The sequence below is a fragment of the Hypanus sabinus genome, unplaced genomic scaffold, assembly GCF_030144855.1.
Source record: "Hypanus sabinus isolate sHypSab1 unplaced genomic scaffold, sHypSab1.hap1 scaffold_1280, whole genome shotgun sequence".
Lineage (NCBI taxonomy): Eukaryota > Metazoa > Chordata > Chondrichthyes > Myliobatiformes > Dasyatidae > Hypanus > Hypanus sabinus.
The window spans coordinates 87,721-105,308 of record NW_026779346.1 but is presented as its reverse complement, the minus strand read 5'-3'; the positions used below and the strand labels follow the sequence as shown (position 1 = coordinate 105,308).

The window sequence follows — 17,588 nt, the reverse complement described above, 5'->3', positions numbered from 1 at the left end:
GAGAAAGTGGGATGATTGGACATTCCGTGATAGAGGGAGGAGGGTACCAAGACAAACTAAGTTGTAAACGAGGGATGATCTGGTGAACTGGATCAGACAGCTTAGCTCGCGTGTCCTTTCAGGAAACAACTCTCTCTTCATATTAATGACTGTCTAAGCTTGCTGTTCACAAGATTATGAGTTACAAGATTGTGTGTTACAGAGCCCCAGAGTCCAGGACAGCTGTCTCCGTCATGGGCTGCGAGTGCAGATTGGGAAGGGGGAGGGTGTGTCAGTGACACGGGTTTCTACATCCTCCTGTGAGGTATAAATGTCCTTACAGTGAATTCTGATATGCTGGCATATCGGGAGTCTGAAAGGGAAAGGGAATCAGTAAGGGGCTCAGGACAGAGTTTTAACAGAAGAACATGTTCAGGGGTAAAGGGGTACAGGAGCTGTCTAATAGATCGTTTTATTTATTTATTTTTTGTTTGTGTGAACTCACAGAAGGTGACTGAGGAAGAATCTTGTTGACGGAGGATACCCAGAGGCGAGCAGGTCAGGCACAGAATCAAGAATTGAATTGAATTGACTTTATTTCATACATTCATGAGGAGTATGTCTCCATCTAAATGTGCAAAGTGCAATCATAGTAATTTATAAGAGTTTATAATAATTAAAACAGACAATGTAATATAGAGTACATTCAAGTCAGCGTCAGTTCATCAGTCTGATGGCCTGGTGAAAGAAGCTGTCCCAGAGCCTGTTGGTCCTGGCTTTTATGCTTTTATGGTGGTAGCAGCTGGAATAGAGTGACAGAGATGTTATTTCCTTTGTCACGGGTATAGACAGTCGTCTCAAGTGAGGAGCTTGTGTGGAGATGCAGCTTCCCTGGAGGTGGAGGAAAGAGGACACACCAACAGGTGGAACCAGCTGTGGGAAGACATGGTTTGTCAGGTCTGACGATGAGCTGAATGTACCATAACCTTCAGACTGAATCAGAAAACCATTCCGAGGGTATTTGAAATGTCAGAAGCAGGGGAGATGTGATCACATATGCAGAGAGCAGGGTTTGTGTCTACAGAACCTCAGTGAGATGGATCAAGTGCAGGGTTGAAAGCACAGTGTTTGATGCGGGATTTAATCACTGATTGTGACACTGTGAGAGGGTTAGTTTTGCTGTAAGGCAGCAACATTAATGGAAGACACAGGAACTTCATCAATTGCCAGTTATTCAGCAAAAGTGACCAATCTCAATGCTACCTTGACAGAAACAGATACTTCCAATGGTGACAAAGGGGTTCAGTATGGATTATTTTAGGTTGGAGAGGGGTGTGGAGTTTTGCAATCAATGCCTTGCGGTGCCACCATCGTTAATTGAGCATGTCCGGAGTGGTGGATCAAACAGCACGGAAACAGGCCTTTGGTCGGCCATACCTGTTCTGACCATCCACTCACTGTCTACACTGGTCCCATTTATCAGCACTTGGTTCACAGCCGACTGTATCTCGGCAGTTTCAATGCTCATCCTCTTCGTAAATGTTGTGAAGGGACCTGCCTCCACCACCACCTCGGGCAGTGAGTTCCAGATTTCAGCTACCCTCTGAGTGAGAAATCTCCTCCTCAGATCCCTCTGAACCACTTCATCCTCTGCTTAAATCCATGCCCTCTGATCGGTGACATCTCTGTCCCAGGATCGTGGCCGATATGGGCATCAGTGAGTTCTTTCATACGGTTCAGCATGGTAAGTTGCTGTCGAAAGTTAGATCACACGGGGTCCAGGGAGAGCTGGTTAACTGGATGCACAGTTGTCTTGATGGTAGGAAGCAGAGAGTGATGGTGGGAGGCTGTTTATTGGACTCGAGGCCCGAGCCCAATGAGGTTCCTCAGGGTTACACCCCATTGCTCTCATTATTCATTGATATTTAATTATATTTGGATTTGCATAGTTGGTTGAATTCTGTGCTCTACTTGATCTTTCATCGATCATGTTACTATTCTAAAGATTTGCTAAGTATTCTTGTAGGAAAAGATATCTCATGGTTTTATGTGGTATCTGACTATATAAAAGTTATGTACTCTGATAATAAAATTTACTTTGAACATCAACCATTGCTACTTGTCATCTGGATCAGTAATCTGGTTAAGAATATACAGGATATGGAGAGTAGGTTTGCAGCAAGTTAAAACGATTAATTTTTCTCAAAAAATATTAAGTATAAACACTCCGCTCTGTTTCCCTCTCCACATTCAACCACCCCTCCCTTTACTGTCTTCCCTCTCTGCCCCGTCCACTCTCTCATCCTGACATTTCACATAAGTTCCGTGTGAAAGTGAATTATTTTCAGGGAATCTGAAGGGGAATTCTTCACTTTGGTGAAGAGGTTGGTGAGAGTGTGGAATGAGCTGCCAGTGGAAGTGGAGGATGTGGGTTTGATTTAGACACTAAAGAGGGATTTGGGTGAGGACGTGGGTGGGAGGTGTATGGAGGCTCTGATGCAGGTAGCTGGAAATGGGCAGTAACAACAAAAACAGGTCAGCATTGACTAGAAGGGCTGATAGGCCTGTTTCATTGCTGCTTGGCTCTGTGATTCTAATAATATTGTGGTTTGTAATTTCCACAGTTAGTACATTGCTACTAATGTCCGAACCCAGAAATTTGCCCAAACAAGAATTGAAAGACTCTTGGCTGGCTAAAAAAAGTGTCTGCAAGCTGTGATACTTGCCAAAGGGGGTGCTACTGAAAATGTAGGGCGCCCAAACATTTGCTTCTGGCCCTTTTCCTTTTTTTGTTATTTTGAAACTGTAATAGATTGAAATAAAAATGTAATCTTGCTTAAATATTAAAGAAATGTGTCATCTCTAACTTTATGCCTTTTGGAAATCAGGTTGTCTTTTACTCGCTGATCTATTCACATTAGCAGAACTTTTGACAGGGGGTCAAAAGCAAGGAAAATCATTGGGAAAATCAGATCGCTACTGGAAGAGTGGATTGGGAAAATCAGTTCTGCACTGGATCTCAAGAGAGAGAATTTCTAGAATGTCTATGAGATGGCTTTTTAGAACAGCTTGTTGTTGAGCCCACTAGGGGATCGGCTGTACTGGATTGGGTATTGTGTGATGAAACAGAGGTAATTAGAGAGATGGAAGTGAAGGAACCCTTAGTGATGACAACATGATTGAGTACACTGTGAAATTTGAGAAAGAGAAGCCAAAATCAGATGTGTCAGTATTTCAGTGGAGTAAAGGAAATTACAGTAGCATGAGAGAGGAACTGGCCAAGGTTGACTGGAAAGGGACACTAGCAGGGAGGACGGCAGAGCAGCAGTGGCTGGAGTTTATGCGAGAAGTGAGGAAAGTGCAAGACAGATATATTCCAAAGAAAACTAAGTTTTCGAATGGATAAAGTATGTAACCGTGGCTGACAAGAGAAGTCAAAGCCAAAGTAAAAGCAAAGCAGAGGGCATACAAGGAAGCAAAACTTAGTGTGAAGACAGAGGATTGGGAAGTTTTTTTTAAAAACTTACGAAAGAAAAGTAAGGTCATTAATAGAGAAAAGAAGAACTATGAAAGAAAGATAGCAAATAATATCAAAAAGGATACTAAAATCTTTTTCAAGTATATAAGGAGTAAAAAAACAGGTGAGGTAGATATAGGACTGAAAGAAAATGATGTTGGAGAAATTGTAAATGGAGATAAGGATATGGCGGAGGAACTGAACTGACTCCATGTGTGTATATGCAATTATGATAAGAAATACAGACCATAAAACTTAAATGACAAGCTGGCTCAGAAAAATAAATCATCACTCTGGATGAAAACATTAACCAGTGAAATGTGTATGACCCTCCATGGGAGACATCCCAATGATCTGAGCAGACGAGATGGTGACAAGGAAGCATCGAGCACCTGACTGAGAGTTGGAGACTTCTTCCCAGAAACAGAGGAGTTCCTTGCGGAAATACAGGACGAGGTGGGTAACAAAAGTAAAACAAATCGAAACTTCATGAAATACAAACAAACGAAGCAGTAAGTGCAGAAAAGGCCAAGAGAAACCAGACACAGTCCAACACATTCTAGGATCCTGCAGCAGTTTAACTCAATCTGATTACTTACGCAGGTACAATCAAGTGGCAAATATCTTTCACCAAAATCTTGCTTTAAAATACAAACTCATGAATGCCCTCCATCACCTCATGAAAACACCATAATTCAAGCCTGATCCAGTTTTAGAGCCAAAATCTTGCAAATTATATGATCATCAATACATTATTTCAGATAGGTCAATCCATCTGGTTATAATATTACAGGATAAACAAGCAGGAACAACTCCCCCAATAGATAAAACCATTCCTAACACACATGTTCCTCAGCCAGTGGAACACCTCACCACAGGTAGTGTTTGTGTCATCAGTCAGATAACCTAATTATTTTCTCTGTCAATCTGCTTCCAAATGTCATTCGTTGACATGCCCTGTTGCTGAATCCCCTCTCCTCATCATACGTTCTCACCCCGAACATCGTCCAGGGCCCCAAATTCTGCTCTGTGCAGACCTCCCTCTGGTTTCTGACCCAGCTTCATTGAAAATCCAATTGATGACTTCCCACTCTGCTTTCAGTCTTTAGAGGACAGTGGTGTTCGCTAACAACATTTTAGAAGTGGGGAAAGTGACCCATAATGTGGACATGAGTCGTGATTAAGGAGGTTAACTCCCGATGTCATTCTTCCTCAGCCCAGAGATTAGAGGGGCAAAGAACATCTCAGACAGAACTGCAGTCAGCTCGACTTCTTCAGTCTGCAAGAAATTCAAGGGAAACATATTCACCCACAGAGTGATGACTATTTGGACCTCATCCCAGGGAGAGTGAGAGGTGAACAACAGGGGAGGATTTGAAAGATCTGTTGTGGAACAGAATCACTGGCAGGGTTTAGCCAGCCTGAGTTGACTCTCTACTGTACACTAGGTGTGTTATAAATTCACTAAGTAACAGAGACAGTGCTTAAGATAGAACTGATTCATTTGTCACAGATCTAGTCCCATTAAAGGTGAATATGCAGCAGAAGAAACTCCTCCCAGGCCCAGTGACCAGGGTGCAGAACTGGGTGTGGTGAGCAGCAGCAATAATTGCAGAGTTCAACACTTACAATCACTCTCAAAATAGCATTCAGCAATGGTGATGGACAAATATCCAGCATGAAGCTTATTGAAACTTTCTCCCCTGTGTGAATCCGGTAGTGTGTTGTAAGTGTAACACACTGTAAGGTTTCACTGCTAATGTAATGACCTCTCTGTAATGTTTCACTGCTGAGGTAGTGGTTTCTCTGCAGCAGCAATGTTTAGGATACAACTAGAGATAACAGGGTTTTGTAGTGCTGGGCTATCCAATGACAGAAATGTTCTTTCTTGTGAGTCTGAATGAGAGAATTTCATGGGCTTTTGTTGTGGAGAGATGAGAAGCCACAAATGGGGAGAGTGGGCCCTTTTTTTTACTTTACTAACCCTTTAGTCAAAGTAAGAATTATGAATCACATCTTGTGTACTGTTTGTTATTTTGGGGTATTGATATGTAACAGGGGACGCGGCGCAGCATCCACACATATTTGGCCGAGCAAGGGGGCTATCACCCCCTATATTAAGCTGCTAGCCGGAGTGAGAGTTACATAAGGTTAGATGACTGAGTGAATACATTCCCACATTAACAGGAGGTTAACGGCCTCTCTCCAGTGTGAACTGACTGGTGTGTCAGTAGGCGAGATGACCGAGTGAATCCCTTCCCACAGTCTGAGCAGGTGAATGGCCTCTCACCTGTGTGAATTCGCTCATGTACCTTCAATTGAGATGATTGAGTGAATCCCTTCCCACAGAATATGCAGGTGAACGGCCTCTCCCCAGTGTGAACTGACTGGTGTGCTTGTAGGCCAGCTAACTGTGTGAATCCCTTCCCACAGTCTGAGCAGGTGAATGGCCTCTCCCCAGTGTGTACTCGCTGATGTACCTTCAATTGAGATGACCGAGTGAATCCCTTCCCACAGTCTGAGCAGTTGAATGGCCTCTCCCCAGTGTGAACTAAATGGTGTGCTTGTAGAGTAGCTAACTGAATGAATCCCTTCCCACAGTCTGAGCAAGTGAACGGCCTCTCCCCAGTGTGAACTCGCTGATGTACTTTCAGTTGAGATGACGAAGTGAATCCCTTCCCACAGTCCAAGCAGGTGAATGGCCTCTCCCCAATGTGAACTCACTGATGTACCTTCAGTTGAGATGACCGAGTGAATCCCTTCCCACAGTCTGAGCAGGTGAATGGCCACTCTCCAGTGTGAACTGACTGGTGTGTCAGTAGGCAAGATGATAGAGTGAATCCCTTCCCACAGACTGAGCAGGTGAATGGCCTCTCACCAGTGTGAACTGAATGGTGTGCTTGCAGGCTAGATAACTGTGTGAATCCCTTACCACAGTCTGAGCAGTTGAACGGCCTCTCGCCAGTGTGAACTGACTGGTGTGCTTGCAGGCCAGATAACTGTGTGAATCCCTTCCCACAGTCTGAGCAGGTGAACGGCCTCTCCCCAGTGTGAACACGCTGATGTACCTTCAGTTGAGATGACAAAGTGAATCCCTTCCCACAGTTTGAGCAGGTGAATGGCCTTTCTCCAGAGTGAACTGACAGATGTACCTTCAGTTGAGATGACCGAATGAACCCCTTCCCACATTCTAAGCAGTTGAACGGCCACTCTCCAGTGTGAACTGACTGGTGTGCTTGTAGGTTAGCTAACTGTGTGAATCCCTTCCCACAGTCTGAGCAGGTGAATGGCCTCTCCCCAGTGTGAACTCGCTGATGTACTTTCAGTTTAGATGATGAATTGAATCCCTTCCCACAGTCTGAGCAAGAGAACGGCCTCTCCCCAGTGTGAACTGACTGGTGTGCTTGTAGGTTAGCTAACTGTGTGAATCCCTTTCCACAGTCTGAGCAGTTGAACGGCCTCTCCCCAGTGTGAACTCGCTGATGTACCTTCAGTTGAGATGACGAAGTGAATCCCTTCCCACAGTCTGAGCAGGTGAACGGCCTCTCCCCAGTGTGAACAGACTGGTGTGCTTGTAGGCCAGCTAATTGTGTGAATCCCTTCCCACAGTCTGAGCAGGTGAATGGCCTCTCTCCAGTGTGAATTCGCTGATGTATCTTCAGTTGGGATGAGTAGGTGAATCCCTTCCCACATTCCGAGCAGGTGAACGGCCTCCCCTCAGTGTGAACTCGCTGGTGAGCCATGAAGTCAGATGACCGAGTGAATCCTTCCCCACAAATTCAGCAGATGACCAGCCTCTGCCCAGTGTGAACTGACTGGTGTGTCCACAGGTGGGAAGACGACTGAATCCCTTCTCACTCACAGAACAGGTGAATGGCCTTGTCCAGTGTGAATTTGCTGATGTACATTCAGTTGAGAAGACCCACTGAATCCATTCTCACAGTCTGAGCAAATGAACGGCCTCTCCCCGTGTAAAATTTCCGCTTTGCCAGTCGGTCAGATGACCAAGTGAATCCCTCCCCACAGCCTGAGCAGGAAGGATGATCGAGTGAATCCCTTGCTCCACTTCTTAAATATCTGGACAGAGACAGCAAAATTGGCATGTTGTGTTCGAAATTCCCGTAGATAAATTCCTTGTTTTTAGCCTGTAAAAAGATTTACAAAATCCATCAATGTGTGTGGGGCAACTTTTCATATGAGTTCACTTGAGTTGTCACGGTGTGATCTGGCAACACACTCTTACAGTGAAGTTCAACCCAAGTTGGAGAGAGAAATCATCTTCTAACTGGGCACAGTGCTGGTACCTGGAATGACCATCGAACTCTCTGATGCTCTTCCTGTCTCTTTAAGAATGGGGCATCTCTCCCATCTCCAATCTGTGACCTGGCTCAGTTTGACTCTCGCCATTGGTATTGCTCCCTCTTCCCACTGAGCAGCACGGGCTCCTGGCCCCACTGTAACTGAAATACTCTCACACAAATAGCCTGCAGTGCATTCCACGCACCCACCACTCTCTGGGTAAAAATCTTACCCCTGACATCCTCTCGGTATCTATTTCTAAGCACCATAAAACTATGCCCCTTCGTGTTAGCCATTTCAGCCCTGGGAATAAACCTCTGCCTATCCACATGATCAATGCCCCTCATCATCCTATACACGTAAAAAAAGGCTCTAAACATAAACAAGGACATTGTACATAGCTTTGGGAAATTGTCAGAAGTATACAAGATTATGAGGGTGTAGATAGGGTAAATGCAAGCAGCTTTTTCCACTGAGGTTGGGTGGGATGGCAACCAGAGGTCATGGGTAAGTGGGGAAGGTGAAAACTTAATGGGAACATATGGAAAAGCTCTTTACTGAAATGGTCGTGAGAGTGTGCAATGACATGTCAGCACAAGTGGTGAATACGAGCTCGGTTTCGCCATTTCAAAGAGGTTTTGATGGAAGCCTGGATGGTAGGTGTATGGAGGGCGATGGTCTCAGTGCAGTTAGTTGCAATAGACTGCTTAAATGTTTTTTTGGCATTGACTAGATGGGCCAAATGGCCTGTTTCTATTTTGAACGTCTCCATTATTCTATGACAGAGAAGCTGGACAAACTTGTTTGGAAGGGAAAAGGTTGGAGTGACAACGGAGCAGCAATGGCTGGAATTTCTGGGAGCAATTCAGGAGCTGAGTGATCGACATATCCCAAGGAAGTGAAAACATTGGAAACCAGGAGTACATAACCATAGTTGAATTGAGAAGCTAAAGCCAACATAAAAGCCAAAGAGAGGGAAACAAAAGAGCAAAAGCTATTGGGAAGCGAGAAACCAACAGAAGACAATGAAAATGTTCAGATGAGCTCAGGGCATGGATGATGATTAATGAGTCTTGGTAGCACCCAAAAGTCTGAGGCATTTAAAGGAACGAAATATCCGGGGCTTCAATATAGCCAGAAAGCCAAGATTCCCTGCACCAGTTACGTTTCAACTGTTACATTGTTAGGCACATAAAGTCTCTACACCCTCAAAATTTCACTTCTGAAGGCCTCCCACTTACAAAGTACTCCTTTGTCAGAAAACAGCATGTCCCAATCCACACTTGTCAGATCCTTTCTGATACCATCAAAATTGACCTCTCTCCAATTTAGAATCTCAACCCATGGTCCAGACCTCTCTTTTTTCATCTTTATTTTGAATTTCATGGCATTATGAACACTAATTTCTGTCACCAGCCCTGGTCATTGCCTAACAGCTTATTGCACACTTCTACATCGGGAATTTTACGTACCAATTAAGGGCACATTTGACAAACTTTACCCCATCTAGTCCTTTTACAGTATGGGAGTCCCAGTCAATATATGGAAAGTTAAAATCGCTTACAATCTCAACCTTTGTTTCTTGGCATGGTCTGTGACCGCTCTGCAAATTTGTTCCTCTAAATCCCTCAGACTGTTGGGTGCAACCAAGCCCCTATAATGGCCACAATATCATAATTCCCTGTCCTGAGCTCATCTGGCTTTCCTACAATGCTTCTTGCATTGTGCTATACACAGCTCAGCACATTCATCGCACCATGCTCAACCATTTGATTGCTGACTCTGTCTGAGGTCTGAACAATATCTGACTGGTGTCAAGAAAACAAACTCTCCCTCATTATCACAAAAACAAAGGAGCTGATTGTGGAGGACAGGAGGAGTGGAGACACAGATAAGGGCATCACCCTGGGACCAGTGACCAAACGACAGCTTCCCCAGTTTCCGAATCCCCAGTAGTGGGCACTTAATCTGGACTCCACCGCGTTTGAACCCCTTCCGTCAGCGGCCGACCCTCATGTGATTCTGTGCTATGACACTAGGGGGTGCTCATTGAGGAAAGCCAATATTATGCACCCCTCGAGCGAGAGAAGTTCCCAGTCATGGTGATTGGACAGGATTAAGGAAAAGAGGGCAGCACATTACTGGCCGAAGTTCCGGATTTCCTTTGGTGGCAGACAGGACTGGTGGCTCCCCGTACCATCGTTAGGGTTTGCCCTGGGTTCAAGTCAAAGAGCCCAGAGTTCCTTGCCTTCACCCTGAGGAAACAAGCCTCCAGCAGCAAGGGAGACTGGCAAGACTTGGCCGTGGGCCAACTCCGATACTGGAAGGACATTGAGGTGAAGACGGGACATCTGGTAAGACTCTCTTTTAAAATTGACTGAACCCAAGACATTGCACACAATCTCTGCTCAATTTCAGGCAATGAATTTGACTGCACCAACTGCCCCCTGTCTGGATCACCGTGAAAGAAGGACAGACTCTCCCATCCCTTCCTCAAAACCCCCTCTAGCCTGAGGTAACGTTCCTTGAGGATGGAAGCTCTTTTGTGGATCCAGCAGGAAAACGATATTCTGACTATACAATAGTGACGGACAGTGAAGTAATTGAGAAGGCCTCTTTTGAAGCAGCTGTCTCTGCCCAGAAGGCTGAACTGTTTGCTCTGACTCGTGCCTGTATCCCAGCAACAGACTAAAGTGGGAACGTTTACACAGACTCCCGTTATGCATTTGGAATTGTACATGACTACGGGGCTCTCTGGGAACATGGGGATTCCTGTCTTCCTCTGGCCACCCCATTAGTAATGTCACCTTTGTAAACAACTTACTCACCGCTCTACAGCTACCTCAAGCTTTGGCTGTTATTTAATGAGCGGCCCACACCCACATGTTGACTGAGTCACTAAATGCAATGCTTTAGCGGATGAGACAGCGAAAAGTGTGGCACAATCCTAGTAGTTGTAGTCTCCTCGGGTTCCCATCAGGCAACCCTCTGTGTCATAAGCAGAACAGGTTTGCCAGACATGTGGGAGGTACATACTTTTCATGGGGACATCTCTGAGCAGCAGCGCAAATTGTGGTCCCAGATGGGGTGCTAGAAAGAACCCAACCTAGCTATTTGGATTACTCCAGCGGGACAGGTTTGTGTTCCTACACAGTTTTTACCAATATTGGTCGATCATATACATGATTTGACACACCCGGGAAAGGGGGGAATGGTTGGTAACCTGTACCCTGCACACTGGGTACGAGTCCCTTGCCAGGTGTCTACAAGTTGATTTTATTGAATTGCCTAGAGTACATTGCTATAGATACTGCTTAGATATTATAGATGTGTTTAGTAGATGCATTGAAGCTATTCCAACTACCAATAATACTACTATGTCTGTTGTGAAGTTATTATTATGGGAAATAATTCCCAAGTATGGCCTGCCAGAGATGCTGAGCTCTCACAATGGCCCACACTTTGTGGTGAAAGTATATGAAGGGGTACCAAACGAACTAGATATCAAGCAACAATTCCACGGTGTACACCACCCACGGGCCGCTGGCAGAGTGGAAAGAGCCAATGGCACTCTGAAGAGTAAACTGGCCAGACTAACAGCGGAGACTGGACTCACTTGGTTGAAGGTCCTACCATTAGCCTGATTCCACATGAGGGTTACTCCACAGGGGAAAACAGGGTTGATCACCAGCTTAAATCATTTCCAGATGGCCCATGAAGACACCCTGGGAACTAAGGCCTTGTGTACCATTGCTCCCAGAAAGTCTACCAGCAAAATTGGATATGCATATCTGAAGGGAAGAGATTGGGAAATATGTATGCCAACTAACCAAAATTTTCCAAGAATTACATTCACAGGTATGACAGGCTTACAAGGAAGAGAACTACCCCACAGAGAGGAGTGACTATCCCACCATAGAACCTGGGAATTTTGTCCTAATCAAGAACTGTGATTGAGGAAAACTCTGACCTCAGTGGACAGGACCATATCAGGTGCTACTGACCACTCCCACGGCTGTGAAACCGAAGGGGCAATCTCGATGGACACATTGAACAGACTGAAAATGTGTTACAGAAGGAACTGAGTAGAAGGGCTCTCTCAGACTGAAGGAAAATGTATTCGTTGATAGTGGTCTTTGTGTTTTGCCTTATTGCTCAAACGATATCCGTGGGCCCCCATGTTAACACCTTTCTGTCTCTCTGTCACACCTATGCCATACAGGCAGAACTAGGGGCCTGCTGCGTTTGTGCTGCAATTTCACAGCATGGTAAAACTATGGTTCCAATGTCAGTAATTCCGCTCAACCAGAGTGAGGAACTCTAAGCCTGGGATTTCTCAAATAACACCCGGGGAAGTGAAGTGAGGAACTGCGGTCCAGTCAGAGATGACAGTGGCTGTCAGTGTTTTGAGGGATGGTATCTCAAGTTCCCATCAAATGGAATTTCCTACACTGGGAAACATGAATCCTGGTCTTAGTTGCAGGTGCCCAGCAGCAGAGAGGAATAACAGATTGAGTGCTTTTGGATGATCGCTTTTCTCGCCTATGGAGTAGCCAGGAATTCACGAGAGACAATCAATTTACCTACAGCACTTGAGGAGCTGGCCACAACACTGCAGGGGCCCTGACAGAAACACAGTCCCAAGTAACAGAAATATCTACTGAAATGATTGCAATCTGGCAAACAGTCCTACAAAATTGTAGACTTTATCCCAGCTGAGAAAGGGGGCACCTGTGCTATTATTGATACAGAATGCTGCACCTATATCCCTGATGAATCTACTAACATTACATCCCTCTCCAAGCACACTGCCAAGGTGATTGATAGCTACTAGATAGAAAGCAGGGCATGATTTACATCGGTTCACTGAAGGATCGAAGTGGTGGTCTTTGAAGGTATGTTCAGTAATACATGTAACAGGATATTGCATTATGACCTAATAGTTGTCCATATCATTGTTATAAATACTGTTGTACACTGTTTTTTTTTCCCACTGATAAGTCAATGTTGTACTCATTTGCTTTCCCTGCAAAAAATTACTGCTTTGTTGATCATGTAATGATCAAAAGGAGGGAAAGATAAAATGCATAAAAGGGTTAACACTTTGTTAAAAAATAGCAGCCTGTTTTTCTGAAAGAAACTGCTGATAATCAACAGATGTGCTAAGCCATGCTGAGCCATATTTCTTCTTGAGGGTAGCTAGCTAGGGTTTCAGGATGCTTATCTCCTTGCACATTCACATCTAGAGATAGGACAGCTTCAGTCTGTTCTGTGTGTGTAAGCCATTATGACTGTTTTGTAATCTGTCTTTAGGGGCTCCAGCTTGTCATGTAGTAAATAACTTTGGCTCCAACATGTCTTGTGTGGAGGGTATCTGGACGGATATATCAGTGGTGTAAGGGGAATTGTTAGTCAGTTAGTGGATTGGGCGGGAACAGTCATCAACTGTTCCTGTTTGAGCGACTAACTGAGTAAGCCCGATGCTTGGAATAAAGAGTTTGTACTTATACAGTCTCTCAGTGACTTTATCCAGATTCGACTTCCACATAATGGGAGTGGTTTCAAAGGGTTGCTGGATGCACATTACCAGACCTGGAGTGATTGCAACTGGGTCTGACGGAGGCATAACTGGTGCTTCTGGACATGTTCAGCCTCACTCCAGCTATTTGCTACCTTCCACTGTACAGGTATGAAATGTCTAAAGAACAGGAAGTAAGACTCACCAAAATTTCTCCTGACTGAATCACTGGAATGTCCGAGTCAGTTGGGTTCTCTCTGATTGATGCTCTCAGTCCTCGGGTTGGTTCACTTGTTGCTGCTCCCTCGTCATCAGTCGTGGTTTTCCTCCAGTTGGGGTTTTTCTTCCAATAAATCTCTCACTGCAGGTCTAACTTTAAATTGAAAGATAATGAAGCATATTAACAACAAAAAAGAGAACCAAAAATTTCAGATTCATGTTATTAAGAACAAAACTCACTGAAATTTAAATATTGAAGGCAAATATACAGTAATGATCTCAGTGAGCAATCTTTTATTGTCCCACACACGTCACAAAACGATATGGAATCAGAAGGAGCCATCATTCAGTCATGGTCAGGCAGAAGGAACAGATTCAGATGATTCAATCCTTCTGATCTGCCCCATCATTCAACTATGGTTGATTTTTATTTCAACACCATATTCTTGCCTTCCTCCTGTAACCCTGTAGCTACTTAACAATCTTTAATGTATTAATCTCCCTCATAAATATACCCAAACGGTAGCCTCTACCAAACTCTGCGGCAACAAATTCCACACTTCAGACACCTTTTGGCCAAAAGATTTTTCTCAGCTGAATTTTAACAGGAGGCATTTTTATTCTGAGACGGTGCTGTCAGATTACAGACTCTCCGTCTAATGGAAACATCCTCTCCATGTACACTGTATCCAGGCTTTTTAGCATTCGGAATGTTTACTTAATCATACATCGCCCTCACAACCCCCCACCGTCCCTCTGAACTCCATCGAGCACAGGTCCGGAGACATCAAATGCTCCTCATACATGAAGCCGATCGTTCCTGATATTATTCATGTCAACCTTGTTATCAACACACCACGTGATCCTCCGTCACAAAGCGGAGGGCGGGGCGGATCTGCGGCACGCAGCCTCACGTGACCTGTTGGTTGGTCTCCCATTTCAATTCTGCGGAAATAGACAGCCTGGGCTCCTGGTTTGAATCGTTCAAAGCAGATTAAGTGAAGTCGACATATTTTTGACGAGCCCAGATAACTGGAAAATAAATGAGTAACTGGCCGCCAGTTCGGGGCTCACGGCCAACATCGGACCTCCCTGCTCGGGATCGGTCTCAATACTCACCAATAGGAAAGTTATATCTTCAGCCCGGACACAGTAATCCAGATCCCCGGCTCCGCGATATACGAGATGAGAAGCCTTTCTGGATCCGGCAGACTTCAGCACCGAGCGTTAAGGAAAACACCCGGAGACAGTGAGCATGCGCGGTGTGGTACGTCATCAGGAGGGCGGGGCCTCAGAAACGGCTGCGCGATGTTGCCCTCCTGCGGTTTAATGGGGTGGGGGGGGGGGGGGGAGAGAACTGCATCACGTGACCGGTTTTGGTCTCCCACCCCAGACAGAGATCCTGTTACCCACTACTCTGTGGAAAGAAGCAAACTTGCCGCTCACATCTACTCTCACCTTAAATGTGTTAGACATTTCAACCCCCAGGAAAAATATATCGTCTGTCCACTCTATCTATTCCTCTCGTAATCTTATAAACGTCCATCCAGTCTCACCCCAGCCTGCGCCGCTCTGGAGAAAACAACACAAGTTTGTCCAACCAGGTCGGGCAGCATCCGTCGAAACGAGCAGTCAACGTATCGGGCCGAGACCCTTCGTCTCTCCTGAGTTCGTCCAGCGTGGATGTACGTGTTGATTTGACCACAGCATCAGCAGTGTACTTTGTGTTCGTCCAACCTCTCGTTATAGCTCTCGCTCTCTCATCCAGGCAAGATCCTGCTAAACCTCTTCCCCGCCCTCTCCAAAGCCCCGACATCCTTCCGAGAATGGGGGCGACCAGAACTGTATGAAACACTCCAGATGTGGTCTAACTAATTTTATAAAACTGTGTTACGAACTGTAACGTTTTAGAAACGAACCAGCAGCAATAGAGTTCACACTGGAGTCTGTTTTTGATGTTAAAAGCACTCTCTTTATTGGTCTCTACTTATAACATAGTAAGTTAACGAAAGTTAACAGTGTTAATTGGATATATGTGTAAATATAATTCCCCAGACTATCGAGCCTGAGGAAACAAAGCTTAGAGTCTTGAAATGGTAAAGAAGGAAAGTTCAGAAATCCACGGAATAAATGATGGGAGAGAGATATTTGTGATCCAGAGTGAAATGTAGAGAAAAGGCGGTTACTTCAAAATAACCGTCGACGAAGTTCTTATCCGTTGAATCCGTCCACATACGAGTTATCAGCGAAAGTGACCTGTCACAGGAATACCGTCTTCCAGGGGTTACCACACAACATACCCAGGCAAGGGTTAACACAAGATATTCCAAACTCCACTCCTATGGATTATACGAAGTGACAGCCACACACATTCGTTGTGGTTCTCTCTCTCTCTCTCTCTCTCTCTCTCTCTCTCTCTCTCTCTCTCTCTCTCTCTCTCTCTCTCTCTCTCTCTCTCTCTCTCTCTCTCTCTCCCGACTGCCTGTCTGCAGATCGCTCTCTCTCTCTCTCTTATGGTTCAGTTCACAGTCAGCGCTGTCAGCCTGTGACTGACGTCATAGTCCCGCCTCCTCACGCCGGCGCTCTTAAAGAAACAGTCACAGTACGACCGCAGGCTCGTAACAGCCGCAACACAACTTCCCGACTTTTGAACTCAATGTTTCAACTAATAAAGACAACCACGCCATTTGCCTTCTTAACCACCCGATCAATCTGCGCAGTCTCTTTCAGGGAGCGATGAACTTGGAATCTAAGATCCCTCTGATCATCGACACTGTTCAGGGATTTGCATTCAACAGTGTACTGTCTCATACATTCGACCTACCGAGCTGCCAAGATGATCATCACGAATCAAATCTCACTGAGATTTCTCAGGTCCTGTTGAATTTATTGCCAAGTGCACAAGTACGGGAAGGTACAGGTACAGAGAAACACTGACTTGTGGCAGCATCACAGGCAAGTACATTCACATAACACACAGAACACAACTTATACGATGCTCTGTCAGTAACAATCTCTAAATATGTTTTATATTATTAACAATATATAAAATACATTGTGTCATGACATTTTGTGTCAATAACAGTCTTGGAAATGTTGAATTTGGTCCCTGTCTCCATTCCTCCTATAATCCACAACCAGCTCCTGTGTTTTTGTCACAATGAGGGAGAGGTTGTTTTCTTGACACCACTGTGTCGGGGTGATGACTTCTTCTCTGTAGGCTGCCTCGTTATTTGGGATTCGGCCGATCAATGCAGTGTAGTCAACAAATTTAATTAGCAGATTGGAACTGTGGGTGGCGACACGTCATGGGAATACAGAGAGTAAAGTAGGGGGCAAAGAGACACCCCTGTGGGGTAAGTGTGCTGAGGGTCAGAGAGACAGAGGTGAGGGAGCCCACTCTTACCACCTGCCGGCGATCTGACAGGAAGTCCAGGATCCAGCTACACAAGGCAGGGTGAAGGCCGAGGTCTCTGAGCTTCTTGTCGATACTTCACGCCTTCGTATGGCTACTGCTCTGCCCATGACTGCAGCGAACTTCAGAGAACATCAGAGAAACAAGCCTCCACTCCAAGGACTTCCTACATTCCCCTCCCTCGGAAAAGCAGGCCATGTACTCAAATAACCTCATTACCTGGACATTTTTGCTGCAAACCCGCTCTCCCATCGGGGAAGAGATACAAAAGCCTTAAAGCGCGACACGCCCGGCTCAAGGACGGTTTCCTGTCTACAGTTACAAGCTAAATGAATGATAAAATGGACTCGACCTCACGATGTAACTCGACGTGACTCTGCACCATATGTCTAGTGATTGTTTTGCCAGTTTCATTTTTCATTTTTAGAATATTTTTTACTGATGCATAATCTTCTACAACTATATAATGATGCAAAACGTCAATAGATTAGTATGTACACAGTTAATAAAGCTGAAAAAAAAACTGATCGTATAATATAAAAATGGGAAAAAAATATATAGAAAAATAAGAGAAAAGAGTGTCCCATCTAACGCGGAAAAAAACCCAGTAACCAGAAAAAAAGGGGAAAAGTCCATTAGGA

At 45.0% G+C, this 17,588-nt stretch overlaps 1 protein-coding gene across 4 annotated transcripts; it reads right to left on the bottom strand.

Moving 5' to 3' along the window:
- Positions 1–563: 563 nt before the first annotated feature.
- Positions 564–14,823, bottom strand: LOC132386730 (zinc finger protein 239-like). Of its 4 annotated transcripts, XM_059959081.1 has the most exons (4): positions 14,652–14,823; positions 14,389–14,502; positions 13,519–13,686; positions 564–7,641 (listed from the first exon to the last, which is right to left on the bottom strand). In XM_059959081.1, the coding sequence occupies exon 4, from the start codon at positions 7,237–7,239 to the stop codon at positions 6,217–6,219; it is 1,023 nt and encodes a 340-aa protein (XP_059815064.1). In that variant the 5' UTR covers positions 7,240–7,641; positions 13,519–13,686; positions 14,389–14,502; positions 14,652–14,823; the 3' UTR covers positions 564–6,216. The 4 variants fall into 4 exon arrangements, with proteins under 4 accessions (XP_059815064.1, XP_059815063.1, XP_059815062.1 ...); XM_059959080.1 differs by having other exon boundaries at positions 14,389–14,823; XM_059959079.1 differs by lacking the exon at positions 14,389–14,502.
- Positions 14,824–17,588: the final 2,765 nt, after the last annotated feature.

Bases quoted from the DNA above. Each gene is read 5' to 3' on its own strand.
- LOC132386730 (XM_059959080.1), bottom strand. From the start codon at position 7,239: ATGGCTCACCAGCGAGTTCACACTGAGGGGAGGCCGTTCACCTGCTCG.